General features: G+C 41.9%; 1 protein-coding gene across 4 annotated transcripts in view; it reads right to left on the bottom strand.

Annotated features, from left to right (window-relative positions):
• Positions 1-7,304: 7,304 nt before the first annotated feature.
• Positions 7,305-15,846, bottom strand: part of LOC126262797 (uncharacterized) — a 75,050-nt gene continuing 66,508 nt past the window's right edge. For all 4 annotated transcript variants that reach the window (XM_049959618.1, XM_049959622.1, XM_049959619.1 and 1 more), the window contains one exon: positions 7,305-7,667. In XM_049959618.1, coding sequence (XP_049815575.1) covers positions 7,543-7,667 — 125 coding nt within the window. In that variant the 3' untranslated portion in view covers positions 7,305-7,542. The remainder of the gene's footprint in view (positions 7,668-15,846) is intronic.

The following is a 15,846-nucleotide window of genomic DNA, read 5'->3' as shown; positions in this document are numbered from 1 at the left end:
TAAATTAGCACGTGGCCTTATAAATAGAGACGGAGGTTTTTGTTCCAATTATGCTTGTAATCCTGTTCTCTCCTTGGTAGAACCTTTGGAACAACATTATGGCCTCGATACCGTAACAAAAATGAACTGCACGGTGCAATTCAGTTTTCTAATCAAATTAGCAACGATATAGTTCCTCCCCGTGGGGGTAAACAAAGTGAAATTTTAGTTTCTGCCGGTATGTATAGTGTTCGAACAACTTCGTCACCTATTGTGCCAATTTGATATGGAAGATTTCGTGGAACGTGCTCTGGAGTCGGCGGTATTAAAACATGTGCTTTTTTTAAAGATATGTAAGCGATACTTTTATTGTTTGACCCTTGGAAGAGAGAATTCAAACAACTTTTTAGAAGCTCTGCATTCAATCCATCCCAATATTCGCTTCACTATGGAGTATGGGAAGGAAGACCGCTTTTATCTTCAGGTTGATAGTTGTCACTATCCGACTCACGTGAAAAGGTACATCGTACCTTGTTTCATAGGGCCCACGTTATTTCAGCCGCGCGAATCCGCCATTGTAGAACATTGTATTGGTACCGGACATCCTATGGAAACAACACTGAGATTCTGGCATATACTTCCAGTTTTTGGGTTGGTCTTATTAAGGTAGCAATTTAGATTAAATTAGCACGTGATCTTACAAATAGAGGCCGAGATTTTAGTTCAAATTCTGCTTGAAATCCTGCTCTCTCTTTGGTCAAAACAGAAGAATTGAGTTAATGCTACTTGCTCACAGGTTACTAATTAATATTCACTACTCGTAACGTCCGATTGCGGCCATCTTTGATTTTCTGGTGGTACTAGCAAGTGCCCCATATACCGAGGTTTCAAATATGCTTGCACAGTGCATTCTAGTTGCGTTTCTCCCTTGAAAATGACGGCATTATGCACCTGTCGAAATATCGGCGGTTGTCGGGAACCTCACCCGGCTGCATTCCCAAGTGTGTTTGAATAAATCTTACCGTTGACATTATTTCATCCCTCTCCTATTCCTTTCTTTTACTTCTTCCATGTTGAATAACAGGGGAGAAAGACTGCATCGTTGACTTACGCCTTGTCCAATCACTTCTCTCTTGCTTTTCCATTCTTTTTGTTCACTCTTGACTCACGTACATATTGCATAATACCCACATTTCCCTATAACTTAAACCTATTTTTTTGTTACAATTTCCAAAAACTCGGGATATTTTACGTTGTTGTACGCTTCCTCTGGTTCGACAAGTTTTGTGAGGAAAAGGGAAACAGTAGTGAAACGTTAGCCGCAGCCCCGGAAGGTGTTTCCAGAATGAAGCCATGCAACAAATCATGCGCTATTTGTAAACTTCCCGTAAGATTAAAACTGTGTGCCGGACTGGGAAGATTGTAAAATAGGTGAAGCTACTGCCATAAGTGTAGCTGTAATGGAGGGTCAGTAGAACCAGTTAGTGTTGAATACGCTCTCTCCAACAACCTATCTTTGAATTGGTGTTGAGGAGACTAAGCTCTGAAAAACGAAAGAGCTTCAGATGGCGTAGCGAGCGTCGGGAATCGCACTCAGCTATAAATACTGGTGCGAGACCAACACTATAGAAGGTGAATCACTTAAGACTTGCACCGTACATATTGCGGAAATGGAAAGTGCTATTGATGTGTGGTTTTCGTAGAGCTGATTGGTAGTCAGAGGCTCGTATTGTTAGCCAATCAGTAGTCTGTAATACTGCTGAGAAAGTGTATTATTTGTACAAAATACACTTTTTTTAAATGGGACAATTCCTATACACACTAACAGACTAAAATTATGGTAAATCAGAATATCAGTAGTGTTTGTTGCAGGAGTCTAGTGCCAGTCTTTTACGAGGTATCGTATTATGCAAAGTTTCCACACGGGCAGTTGTACAATCGTTGTAGTGGCACACACTAAAGAACAACATAAGTACATACACTAGTTATGTGGATGCTGATCTGTAACGAGACAATTGACCTTCACATGCTGTGTTCAAAATAACCACCGGGAGCATCTGTACACGCTTGGAGTCTGGTGTGGAACGACTGCTGCACAAGTGCTATAATTTCAGCGGAGATGTCCGAGAAGGCTGCAGTAACACGTCATTGAATATCATCGGATGTACCTGATACGTCCTTGTAGAGGGCGACTTTCAGCTTCCACAGAAAAAAGTCTATAGGCGTCAAACCCGAGGAGGGCCAGCCAAGGTACATGTCCTCTGCGTCCAATCCAACGATTTGGAAACAATTCGTGAAGACATGCTGTAGTACTTGTCGCACTACGGGCTGGACAGCCATCATATTGGTACCAGTACCACAAGTTCTGTCTGTAGAGGAACGTTTCCTAGCATCCGTGGAAGATGGTGTATTAGAAGATGTGTTCAGTGTTACGTCTATGAAAAACGGGTCTATAAGCTGATGATTCACATTCCCACACCACACTCCATGGACGCTGATGTTCCACCTGACGAAGCCAAGGGGAATCGTCAACTGACCCATAGTACATGTTTCGGTTGTTTGCCTGGCCATGATTGGTAAATGTGACTTCATCGCTAAACCAGATACATGATACACCAGGAGTATCGTGTCTTAATGACCATGCACAGAAATTAACACGATTATCACAATCGTTTTAAGGCAGCTCTTTATGGAGAGAGATGTGAGAGGGGTTGAATCTATGTCGATGGAGAATGCGTGGGCCACATGCCTGACTCATGGCATTTCACCGCCCGATTGCGCGGGAGCGTTTGTGTGGATAAACTTTAGCAGCAACAAGAACATTAATTTGCCCCTCTGCTGTTGTCACTTGTTTCCTTCTGTTACGTTGTCTAGGATTTACATTACCATTTTCACGTAAGTGGTTGAAGAGGCCTATAAAAAGTTTCCGAGATGGTAGATGTCTATTGGGATATCTTGCTGCATACATCGTACAAGAACGAACAGCATTCTTCCTACACTCTCCCTACATCATAATCATGTCAGCTTTTTCTGCACTGGTAAATCTCATCATCCACTCACGACCAACTGCTTGGACCGTCACACACAAACTGACTAGCAAGTTGCAGTGCACTCAAGGAACACACAAGCACTCTGTAAGCAAACATAACAACACCGTACGTAGCAATTATGCAGGTTGAATGTCACAAACAAGCCGGCCGCGGTGGTCTCGGGGTTCTAGACGTGCAGTCCGGAACCGTGGGACTTCTACGGTCGCAGGTTCGAATCCTGCCTCGGGCATGGATGTGTGTGATGTCCTTAGGTTAGTTAGGTTTAAGTAGTTCTAAGTTCTAGGGGACTGATACCACAGCAGTTGAGTTCCATAGTGCTCAGAGCCATTTGAACCATTTGTCACAAACAAGCGGCGTCGTGGAAACTTTTCAAAATACAATATCTCGTAAACGATTCGCACGAGAATACAGCACTGCAATAAACAGCACTGACATTCTAATTTACTCTACTATTATTTTGTTAACGTCAGTACACATTAAAAAAGTGTATGTTTGCACAAAAACACACATTCTAAGTATTATTACAATATGTTTATTGGCTAACAGTATGAGCTCCTGACTAACAGTCCATTCTGCGAGAACCGCACATCAATATCACTTTCCATTTCCACATTTGCCAGTTTTAGGTGATTCACGCTGTAAAGTTCGCAGTCTCGTTGGAGTCCAGGCAGCGAGTACACCTGAAGCAAAATCCGGTTGAAGAAGACGGATGGGTCAGTCGCCTAAATGTTGTGCATAACATGGAAACAACAACTCGGCAGATCACCCGGAAGCACACCATTAATATTACAACCCCAGAAAGGATAGCAAATTAAGAAATTGTACTTATTGTTTGTCTACAGTGTAGTAGCAGAAATACGTGATTACATTTTAAGCGATTTTAGTGTATACGGGGAGAGAAATTTGGTACACAAAGCTGCCACCTCTGGCAATGATAATGGCTCTAACCCAGATGGGAATCAAGTCGAACCAAGTTTGAGTGACAGATACCAGTGGCTGGTGAGTGACGCGGCAGGCTCCCAGAAACCCTTGACCAGATGTTTTCAGTGGTTGAGACATCTGGAGAACGTGGTGGACAGGTCGCCTGTCGCACACTCTGTATCGAAATACCAGTAAGTCAGTACAGCATGGGTAATACGCAGCCACATGTTGTCTTGCTGAAAGACAACATTGCGGAGATCTCGAAGATAAGGCACATCTACTGGTCTTAACTGGTCAGAAACGCTATAGCTGCTGTCGAAATTAGCATGAGAAGTAGAGGTGTTCGTGTTGTGTGCCAAATAGCACCCGGTCCGTACCTTCACATCAGGTACTGGGCCCATGTGCTGCTCTCGTTTCAGCCCCCAGACGTGGATACGTGCATTGTGATGCTGTAAACAGAACTGAAACTCTTTCGGGAAGAAGACGTGGTGCCACTACCGTGCCAGTGTTGTCACTGGACGCGCCACTGTCGGTGCACGCCTCCGTGCTGCCGCATCGAGGGAAGCCCAGTCAGTGGTCGCCATGCTGACAAACTGTGGTGCTTCAGAAACCGTCACACTGTCCATGTCTCGAAAACAAGTCCATTTCCTGACTCAGAGTATGTGACATTCCTCTAAATATTGTGGACTCGGGGCGTACACTTTCATGAAAATCTCTGCCGACGCGTGGGTTCCATGGCAGCACACACACAATGAAAGTAACACATAATAGTGAACATTAAAATATATTCCTCAACTTTGGTTACGTTTGTTACAGCAATTGTAGGATGCAGGTTTAGCCTATCTGTCCTGTGCTGACTACAATTTCATGAACACAAACCAAGTAATATTCTCTGAACTAAGTCAGAAGGAAACTAGTCTTCTGTCTTTATGTACTATTTGAAGAACAACTCGTAACTAACAGTGCTCAGTTAAATCTCTAGTCAGACGGTCTCCGTCCATACCCGATAATTCTATTTACTGTTCTGTTTCTATTGAAGACTAACCACTGTCTACGTGTTTCTATCTCACTCGCGAACTGAAGACTTGAAGGCACGACGAACGTTCTGCAGGAACTCCTTAGCAAGACTCGGACTGACTTACAACTTGCAACTCACAACTTATGTTCGTCTCTCTTCCCGGTGGCGCTGCCGCTCCAGGGGGCGTCACTTTCGTGGGGAGAGTGATTGGTTTGCGCTCAGAGATGCACACTTCATGCCAGTTTCAAATTTTTTGCATGCTGCCTACATCACGTTGCAATTTTAATGCTCAGTGGTGTATATGAAATGAATTAAATGGACTGGAATGATGCATCGATGAGCATGAAATCAGTGAAGGTGAAATGACACGTCATATGGACCACTGCAGACTGTTCAGAAGCTCTGAAACTGCATTGTAATAAATAGTAGTGATTTATAAAAATTTGTGGCAGATGAGGAGTCCAGCATGGGTTTCCAACCCTTTAATAGTTAGAGCATATGAGCGTCATTCCAGGTTTCTGAGTTGAGTCCTGCTGTAAAACAAAATTTTACTTATCTTGATATCTTCATTGTATTGCAAGTTTAGCATGTCTGGGTGTTTTGCGTTGATATCATCATACATAACTGCATCTTCCGCAGTTTCATCCGCATCAATCCATTATTTTTATTTCAACATATTTTATTCATTTCAACTGGGAAGGAAATAATATACCAGTTAGCGCTCTTCAGTAATGTTCTGGTTTGTGTCATGCCACAGATCAATTTTGACCAAAGGTCAACTTACTCTTCTTAAGGAATTTTATATCTAAGAAGATAATGAATACAAAACTGCAATTCAGTAGATAACAATATTGCTATATAACTTCATAAAGTTGTTATGGTAAAATCAGACCTAAAATAAGTAAACAGCAAATAGCACCACTAATTTCATGAGTGAGGTAAGTTGGTTCAAATGGCTCTGAGCACTATGGGACTTAACATCTGAGGTCATCAGTCCCTGGGAACTTAGAACTAATTAAACCTAACTAACCTAAGGACATCACACACATCCATGCCCGAGGCAGGATTCGAACCTGCGACCATAGCGGTAGCGCGGTTCCAGACTGAAGAGCCTAGAACCGCTTGGCCACTGAAGCCGGCGAGGTAAGTTGGAATGGAAAATAACTAGTAATTTTGTATGTTATGGGTAAAAACTAGGTGCTTCAGTGGATTAATACTTTGATGCCTGTGATTAGTGGGCAGGTGCTACCAATTCTCAAGATAATTTTTATTTAATAAATGTCTTATGTGTCTTAAATATGCCACAAACACTAGAGAGACTGAAGCAAGTAATAATCACAAACAATTGTGAAACAACAGAAATAGAAATTTTTGTCATGGCTATACTCAAGCAAAATGCAGGCACAGCTATGAGCATACATCGCCAATTTAAACAACTTTACTACATTAATAAAGATTTTTCATCTATTGTTATTTTATTTGCAAGAAAAATACCTGAAATTGGTGCATTCATAAGACTGTCTGCACTTGAGTCTCTGTACCTGTGGACATTTTGCTATCGTAAAATAATCTTATGAACGTCTTAGTTCATCAGGTTAATAATAATTACAGTTGCCTTGCAGTTAAAGTAGCATTAGAACTGTCTATTTACAACAAGAATAGGACTTCAGTAAATTTAAGCACAATTGTCAGTTAGTCACTTACAGTGGAAAAGTAGTGCATGGTGAAACTATCAAGAAGTACATATTTTTAAAAGAGTTGGCACAAAGACTTTCAAATTCACTTCAATCGAAATTCGTCAGAAAGAATTAATGGATATCTTTAGAGGACTGTCGCAAAGTATAGTTGTTGACTGACAAATTGCTGCGAATCATAATGATTTGTCCTCTTTGTCTTCTCTTGAGGCTGGAGGAGAAACTGTTGCAGAAAGTGAGTTTTGCCTCTAGAACTTCTTTCTTAAGTAACTTCATTATTTGAATTAGCTGCTTTATTGTGAGTAGTACTCATATATTTATAACTGAGAAGAATTTAATTTAATTTTCTGATTTGCAATTATTTCAGTCAAAATTATTTCTGACTCCATTTTTCAGTTCAAGGGCACTTAGACAACTTTTATGTTAAATAAAGTTATTTGGTATAGGCCCCATAATGGATATCTATTTTTTACTTTAAGTAAAAATGGACATTTCGTGTAACAGAGTTGTAAAAAACAAAATAATGGCATGTATTTGTTTTATTAAAATGTGCATACCTATAATGAGTTATGTTTGAATCGATTTTGTTATTTAATAATTCTATCAATAACAACTATATGTTCAATGACACATGGTCTGAAATTTGGTTTATAAGAACGTCAGTGTTCTTTATGACTTTCCTGGAGGTTCAAACACATTTGTCAATTAATTTGAAATATTTGATGGCAGATATAGTCTTAAAATAAACTTAAATTTTCTCTACAACACCCTAGAGGTAGAATAAGGTGATCCCACACCGACTGTGTATAAGATATTTATGTGCTGTCCACATAAGCTCTTTTTTATGGATCACATGCAGTACAGTCACCCACTAACGTGACTATCTTTGTTTGGAGCTTTTCTTATCGTCATTGTTGTATTTAGTCTTCTGTTTTACATTGTTCAACTTGACTACTCTCTTCCTTGGCAGTAATCTTTTCTTCTTGAGGTTTCTCTTGTCAGAGCCTGCAATCACAACGTATACATTTAACAGAAATTTTTACCAGTGTTTTACTATTAAGACAAACAAATAATCTATATAATAAACCATATTCTGTTGTTCGACAACATGCAGGCAATGAATTTGAAATGAACACCTAAAATTAATTTTTAAGTGCTATACAATATTGATCTGTATAGCTTTTGCACATGGCTATCACATCTTAATTACTACAGGTCTGTTAATATTAAACGACTCAACTCATAGTTTTGATAGTCTTGCTCAAGTCATTGTTTGTTATCCGAAACAGACTTTCATTCTTTCTGTTTTCTTTGAAGTGATTCTACCAGCTTACTATGAAATTAACTTCCATTAATATAACTATATTTTTATGTTGATAATGCTGCATTTATTACAAACTCTAAATAAGACATCTGAGAGCTAATCACAAGATTTCATCACATCACTGAATATTGACACAAATAACTCGTTGTTTTAGGATTCAGCACAGTCTCGCAGAAACATTCTAGTCTGAGTGTGTCCTATGGTTCCGCCATTTCTGTTATTAGGGGAGACAACATCTAGCCTCCCCTACAACAAAGAGAGAAAACGAGAGGGATAGCCATTGGTGGCCTTGAAACAAACTGTTAAGAGTGAAATTTCAGTTTCTCCCAGCACATAAAATTTTCAAACAACTTACGGGAAGGCGGTGACGTCTTCAATAAGCGATAATATTTCGATAGGTGCACACCCTGTCGTTTTAAAGGTGCAAATGTAACGAAAGCGTGTTGCCCAATTAAATTTGAAATAGTGGTAATACACACTACACACGCACACGCACACGCACACACACACACACACACACACACACACACACACTGTAAACAGTGGCACAACCTCACAACCAAAGATGATCAGAAGTTATCGATGTGAATTTTAATAACCAATGGGTGAAGTAACATTAACGCTAATCCATCTGTTGTTTGAGCAGGAAGACGGCAGGATCCCCGCAGAATTTAACCAGAAACTTCCATTTCTGTCTATAACGTCACTTGCTAATTTAATTTTAACAGCTTCCTTAATAACACTATCCCAACAGCTGGAAGTGTGTGCTAGAAACTCCTTATTGTTATATTCCACAGGATATCCTCTTGCGAAGCCAATTTTCTGCAGTAGTAGTACAGAGGGCCGAGCGGGAAACCCTCTGCATGAAGTCAGGGTAGCTGTCGAGCACCTGTGGATCGTCAACGACGCTAGTAAAACATTATTAGAGTTCAGTTATATATTCACAATGTTTACAAGTCGTCGTTCTTTGGTACCAGCCTTGACTGTTGCTCATGCACCTGCGTGTTGGCTTCTAGCTGACGTCCGTCGAGTCAACTCAGCGTTTGCACGCCCAGGAGGTGAAGTCAGCGACCCTGACGACGCGGCGGAATGGTTCCCGCGCCGACTGCGGCGTGTACTCGGTCCTAGTCCGAATTCAACGATCACCCTTTATGATCCATCCATGATGTACCTGGTATTGGTAGTCGTGTGGCCGGTTGATGTCATCCCTATCCCTGGTAGGTTTCAGCGCCCGACGGCGCTTGTTTGTTGAACAGGAACGTGGATCCCAAGAGACCCTGTTTCTGGCTTCCTCGTTGAAATCCGTTACTGGCAGCACTCTGCGATATGGTGTTGTCGGTAGACCGTCAGTTTCTCCATCAGAAGATGGTAGGCGGCGAGCAGCATGAATTTCATCAGGTGAAGGCTATCATCTTCAGTACATCTTCAGCTAGTTCATAGACTGTGCTGGAGCGTCTAGGACATAGATTCAATACAGTATCGCAGTCATGGAATCGAGTACTATTGCTGTGAATGCCACCGATCCCAATGATCAACTCATGACCGAGAGCTGGAGAGCTGGAGCATTTAAAGGGAGCTAGCATGAGGCTATGACTCAAGGCTCGGTTCGTAGTGATTGAATGTGTCCTCTTTATTGTGCGATATTTACTTAACAGGCTGTTGACTGCTGTGTCGGTCCCCGCTATGTACTCCTATGAAAGAGGTACAGTTCCTTGCAACATGCCTTAAGAGCTAACGAATTGTTTATCTCGCTTCCTTTAGTTTTCTTTTGCAGTCTTCTTTCTGCTGAATGCGTATCCTTACTCGGGAGACAGCGTTGTCGACCCGAACCACGTGAGAAATATTGATTTGCTTCCTGCTTCCACTTCAGTCTCTGGCATGTTTTGCCTGTGGCAATGTGAGTTATACTAAAATTTTCTAATTTCTATCCCTTACTATTCAATACCCTAACAGCTGATTACCTTGGCTGTTGTTAGCGTGTGTGACACTTATGCTCAGTACACCGGTCCTCCACAGACCCGATGGTCTGGGCAATGAATGACAAACCCCAGTAGCAAGGGATAGTATAGACACTCGCACTTCACAAACCAAGATCATCATTTAGAGACCCTAAAAGGACCCTATTCATAGAGATGTTCGAAAAAAAAAACACATTTCACACCATTTTTCCGCAGAATACGAAAGTGTTTTTGGAAATGCTTCCTGCTTAAGGCAAAAAGGCCGTAGACTAGAGTGCCACTCGTCATTATCATCACTCGCCCAATTCAAGATAGGTCGATGGAACAATGAGCAGCATATCTGTCTTTCAACAATAACCATTGTAATTCAGTTGACAAAATTTCAGTCCGAGACGACGTGAACCCTTTAAACAAAGATACACAGCATCCCTTCATCCTGGACCAGATGGCGACAGCTATCGGCATCTATGGTAGAAACTAATCCAACGATCCTTCAGTCTTCTTCCTGACAGACAAGTCAAGGGAGGGAAGGCAGCCGTCCTTTTCCATGTCCCTTGTGAAGCAAATATTCAGGTGGATTGAATTCAGATGTTCTAAAAAACTGTTTAAATTCTCACTTTCATCAGGACAGAAAATAAAAGTATCATCTAAACATCTGAAAAAACACACAAATTTCAACGCCCCCGACTCCAAGGCACGTTCCCAGAAACCTTCCATAAAAAAATTGGTTACAAGCAGAATCCGATAATAACCACTGGATCTCTTGAACGTAATCCTGCTTTTCCAACATAAATGCAGCATTTCCCTTGTTTGTGGGTAAGATAACTATATCAGCTCTCTCAGCTGCTGTTCTACTTGCTCTTGAGCGAACGTCATCCAATACGTACACAACATATTTGTGTACTAACATCCTTCGCAGTATTGTGAGATACTTTGTAAGTAGCCTGTTTACATGTTTTTATGTTGACAGCGCTATAGACTGTATTAATATCGCTGACAGCACTCTGCACCCTCGGCAAGAGACTCTGTGGTTGGACAGATTAACAGTTAGCGAACGGACGGTTTGGACAAGTGTCCTTCGTGGAGACTCGTGTTGGTAAAACATGCATTGTAAAATGAGAATGGATCTAGTTGGTAATGTTTGGGTAGTGGAAATATTGACGACTATATAATTTTTGGAACTGCATGTCACATGAGTAAGATAAAATCTGCTAAATACATTGTTTGCTCTTCAACAAAATCTATCTTTTGCTAACCATATGCCTCCTAGTAGTTAGAGTCTATAGTAGTTAGAATCTTTTTATTTAGCTGGCTGTAGTTGCTGCTTGCTGTAATTGCTGTAGTTCGTGTTATGAAGATTTTCTGTAAGGTAGGTGACTTATGAAAAATTATGAGTTATTGTTAGAATTTCTTCCAATTCAGTGCCACTCTTTTGTGCTAATTATTCGAAGCCATGTTGTCATGGTATATTGTGGGTAATAAATGAATAGGTTAAGTTTGAGTTGTCTTTGTCAGGGAAAATTCTGTAATTGAGTGTTTGAATGATAAAAAAAGTAAAGAGACAGTAGCAGCAGTTTCACTCAGCAGTTTAAGTAAACACTAAGAGGTTTCAACTTTAAAAACAGCCTGTTTGACAGCACGTATAAAATCAACAACTGGTAAACGCTAAGCTGTCAGTGGAAAGATAAAACCTTTCCTTAGCACGGATAATGCTGCTTTGTACAAAGCTTTCTTCGTGAAATTGGTAACGTCGAGATGTAGTATTAAACTCCAAACCACAGAAACCTTCAAATTTCCTTGTTCAGGTGTTGAAATCATAATGTAGTTCCAATGTTTGCCACAGTTTTCACCATACCGTGTAGCAAAACACCTTGTAACTCTATTGAATCCACTGTACATCGATGTGTGCATCACATTAAGAACTCTTAGATTTCTTATTTCGATTAGGGGGAGTCTTGTTGAATTATTCTGAAATTTTAATAAGTTTTGATGTGGTCTCCCTCTTCATTCTCGTTCCTCTGTCTGATTCTTTACTTATATTTGAGACTAGGTTTGGTGCGGGATTAACTAACCTACTTCGACATGTGGTGACTTCCATTTACTCTTCATTCAGTGACCAGTACTATGAACAAGCAGATGAAGTTGCGATGGACAACGCGTTGTCATCTATTATTGCCAATTTCTTTATACAAGATTTCTAGGAATGTCAATTGATATTGGCGTCATTTAAACCTGCTTGTTTTACCCCGATATGTAGATGGTACTTTTGTTGTTTCGCTCATGGAAGTGAGAATTTAATAGGGCTTTTTAGAATATCTGAAATCAATCCACTCGAATATTCGCATCATAACAGAGATGGAAAAGGATGGTTGCCTTCCTTTTTTGATGTGCTGGTCAGATGGAACGTTGACAGTACATTGGGACATGCCATCTATAGGAAGCCAACCCACCCTGGTTTCTATCGATAGGTTTGTAGTTGTCGCCATCTGACTCATGGTGAAGGGATACTTCATACCTTGGTTCACATGGCCCACGCCATGTCAAACCAGTTAGCCCATGTCGATGTCAGCTCTCGGCAGAATGGTTCCAGTTAAAGACAGATCAGATACGCTGCTTGGTTCAAATGGCTCTGAGCACTATGGGACTTAACATCTATGGTCATCAGTCCCCTAGAACTTAGAACTACTTAAACCTAACTAACCTAAGGACATCACACAACACCCAGTCATCACGAGGCAGAGAAAATCCCTGACCTCGCCGGGAATCGAACCCGGGCGTGGGAAGCGAGAACGCTACCGCACGACCACGAGCTGCGGACAGATACGCTGCTCTATAGACCCGTTGTGAGTGTGGTGGATGATGGTAACGACGGATGGCATTCAAGTCTACGGCCTTTTTTCCTCACGTAGTTAGCATTTCCAGTAAGCTAATTCGTATTCTGCGGAAATATGGTGTGAAACGTGTTTTTCGACCGCTATCTGAGGTTAGGGCTCTTTTAGGGTCTGTTAGGAACGATCTTTGTTTGTGTAAAGAGGGTGTCTATCGTATTCCTTGTATTTGTGGTATGTCCACATCTATATCTACATCGATAGTCCGTCAGCCATCTGACGGTGTGTGGCGGTCGGTACTTCTGATACCACTGACTGGTTCCCCGCTTCCGTGCGTGGGAAGAATGATTGTCGGTAAGCCTCTGTATTAGGTCTAAATCCTCGAATTTTCTCGTTGTGGTTATTTCACGAGAGGTGTGTAGGAGGAACTAAAATGTTACCCGACTCTTCCCGAAAATTACTCTAAGGAAATTTCAATAATAAATCTCTCCGTGTTGCACAACGCCCCTCTTGTAGCATCTGTCATTGGAGTTTGTTGAGCATCTCTCTAACGATCCCGTGACGAAACGCGCCACTCTTCGTTGGACCTTCTCTCTCACGTATACCAGTCCTACCTGGTAAGGATCCCAGACATATGAACAATACTCAAGAATCGGTAGAACAGGCACCTTGTAAGGCACTTAATTCATGGGCGAATGACATATACTCAAGATTTTTCGTATGAACCACAATCTGGCGTCTACTTTTCTTGTGTTCATTGCACTTCAGGTCACTCCAGATATATACTCCTAGGTATTTTACGATGGTTACTGTTTCCCGTAACTTTTCATCTTTATTGTAACTGTACAGTAGTGATTTCTTATCCTATATATGCGCAATGTTACGTTTATTTACGTTCAGGGTCAACTGCCAGAGCCTGCATCATTTATCAATCCTCGGTAGGTCCTTGCGCAAATCGTTAATGTCTTTTGGCGTTGCTGCCTTCTTACAGGCAACCACATCTGCGAACAGCGTTAAAGAGTTTCCGACGCATTTTACTAGATCATTTATATACACTATGTCATCAAAAGTGTCCGGACATCTGGTTGAAAATGACTTACAAGTTCGTGGCGCCCTCCATCGGTAATGCTGGAATTCAATGCGGTATTGATCCACCATCGGCCTTGATGACAGCTTCCGCTCTCGCAGGCATACGCTGAATCAGGTGCTGGAAGGTTTCTTGGGAAGTGGCAGCCCATTCTTAACGGAGTGCTGCACTGAGCAGAGGTATCGATGTCGGTCGGTGAGGCCTGGAACGAAATCAGCGTTCCAAAACTTCCCAGAGGTGTTCTATAGAATTCAGGTTAGAACTCTGTGCAGGCCAGTCCATTACAGGGATGGTATTGTGTAACTACTCCGCCATACACCGTGCATTATGAACAGGTGCTCAATCGTGTTGAAAGATTTAATCGCCATCCCTGAATTGCGCTTCAACAGTGGGAAGCAAGAAGGTGCTTATACATCACTGTAGGCCTGTGCTGTGATAGTGCCACGCAAAACAACAACGGTCGCAAGCTCCCTCCATGAGAAACACGACCACACCACAACACCACCACGCTGGCAGATGACGTTCTCCGGGCATTCGCCATACCCACACCCTGCCATCGGATCGCCACATTGTGCACCGTGATTCGTCACTCCACAAACGTTTTTACACTGTTCAATTGTTCAATGTTTACGCTCCTTACACCAAGCGAGGCGTCGTTTGGCATTTACCGGCGTGATGTGTGGCTTATGAGCAACCGCTCGACCATGAAATCAAAGATTCCTCATCTCCCGCCTAACTGGCATAGTAGTTGCAATGGATCCTGATGCAGTTTGGAATTCCTGTGTGATGGTCTGGATAGATGTCTGCCTATTACACATTACGACCCTCTTCAACTGTCGGCGGTCTCTATCAGTGAACAGACAAGGTCGGCCTGTACGCTTTTGTGCTGTACGTGTCCCTTCACGTTTCCACATCACTATCACATCGGAAACAGTGGACCTAGGGATGTTTAGGAGTGTGGAAATCTCGCATACAGACGTATCACAAAAGTGTCACCCAATCACCTGACCACGTTCGAAGTCCGTGAGTTCCGCGGAACCTTCCATTCTGCTCTCTCAAGATGAGTAATGACTGCTGAGGTCGCTGATGAGTACATGGCAGTAGGTGGTAGCAAAATGCACCTAATGTGAAAAACATATGTTTTTGGGGGTGTCCGGACACATAGTGTACTTCGTAAACAGTGACAGTCCTGCTTCATGGGTTCACGGGTCTCATGTCGGATAATATTGCGGAAGCTGCACAATATTTCAACGAGACAACTGCTCGTCATCTTTACTGACGTGTTGCTGCGGTCCTATCACACTCCTTTGGGGTACTCCCGAAATTACCTTCACATCTGTTGATATTGCTCCGTCAAGAGTGGTGGGTTAAGTCCCATCTCCGAGGAAGTCTTGAATCCAGTCGCAGTTCTGGTCCGATACTCGTCAAACCCGTATTTTTTTCACCATACGACACTGCCGGAGCGTCTCAAATACCTTTTTGATGTCAAGCAACATGGTACAAACCTGAGCGCCTACGTCTACAACAACTGTGGATCTCATGGAGGAACAGAATGAACTGAGTTTCACAAGATCTGTATTTGTGGAATCCATCTTGACATTTATAGACGAGACTTTCGTTCTACAGAAATGTCATAATACACGAGCAAAAACATGCTCCATAATTCTATAACAGAGTGACGTCAACGATATAGGCCTATAATTTTGAGCTTCCGTCCAGCGACCCTTCCTGAAAACGGGAAGGACATGTGCTTTTCTCCAGTCGCCAGGTATCCTTTGTTGCCCCAGCAATCTATGCTCCACATCTTCGCCCTCTACACTAAGTATTTGATGTTGACTACTCAGATACTCTGCAGTTTGTATCCTGACACTCTTGTCAAGCAAAAATATTTTCTTAGCTTTCTAGACATTCCTTGTAATACCCATAGTCATACAGGGTGTTTCAAAAATGACCGGTATATTTGAAACGGCAATAAAAACTAAACGAG

The sequence above is a fragment of the Schistocerca nitens genome, chromosome 6 (genome assembly GCF_023898315.1).
Source record: "Schistocerca nitens isolate TAMUIC-IGC-003100 chromosome 6, iqSchNite1.1, whole genome shotgun sequence".
NCBI lineage: Eukaryota > Metazoa > Arthropoda > Insecta > Orthoptera > Acrididae > Schistocerca > Schistocerca nitens.
Note: the sequence above shows the minus strand (reverse complement) of the source record. Positions and strands in the feature narration are given on the sequence as shown.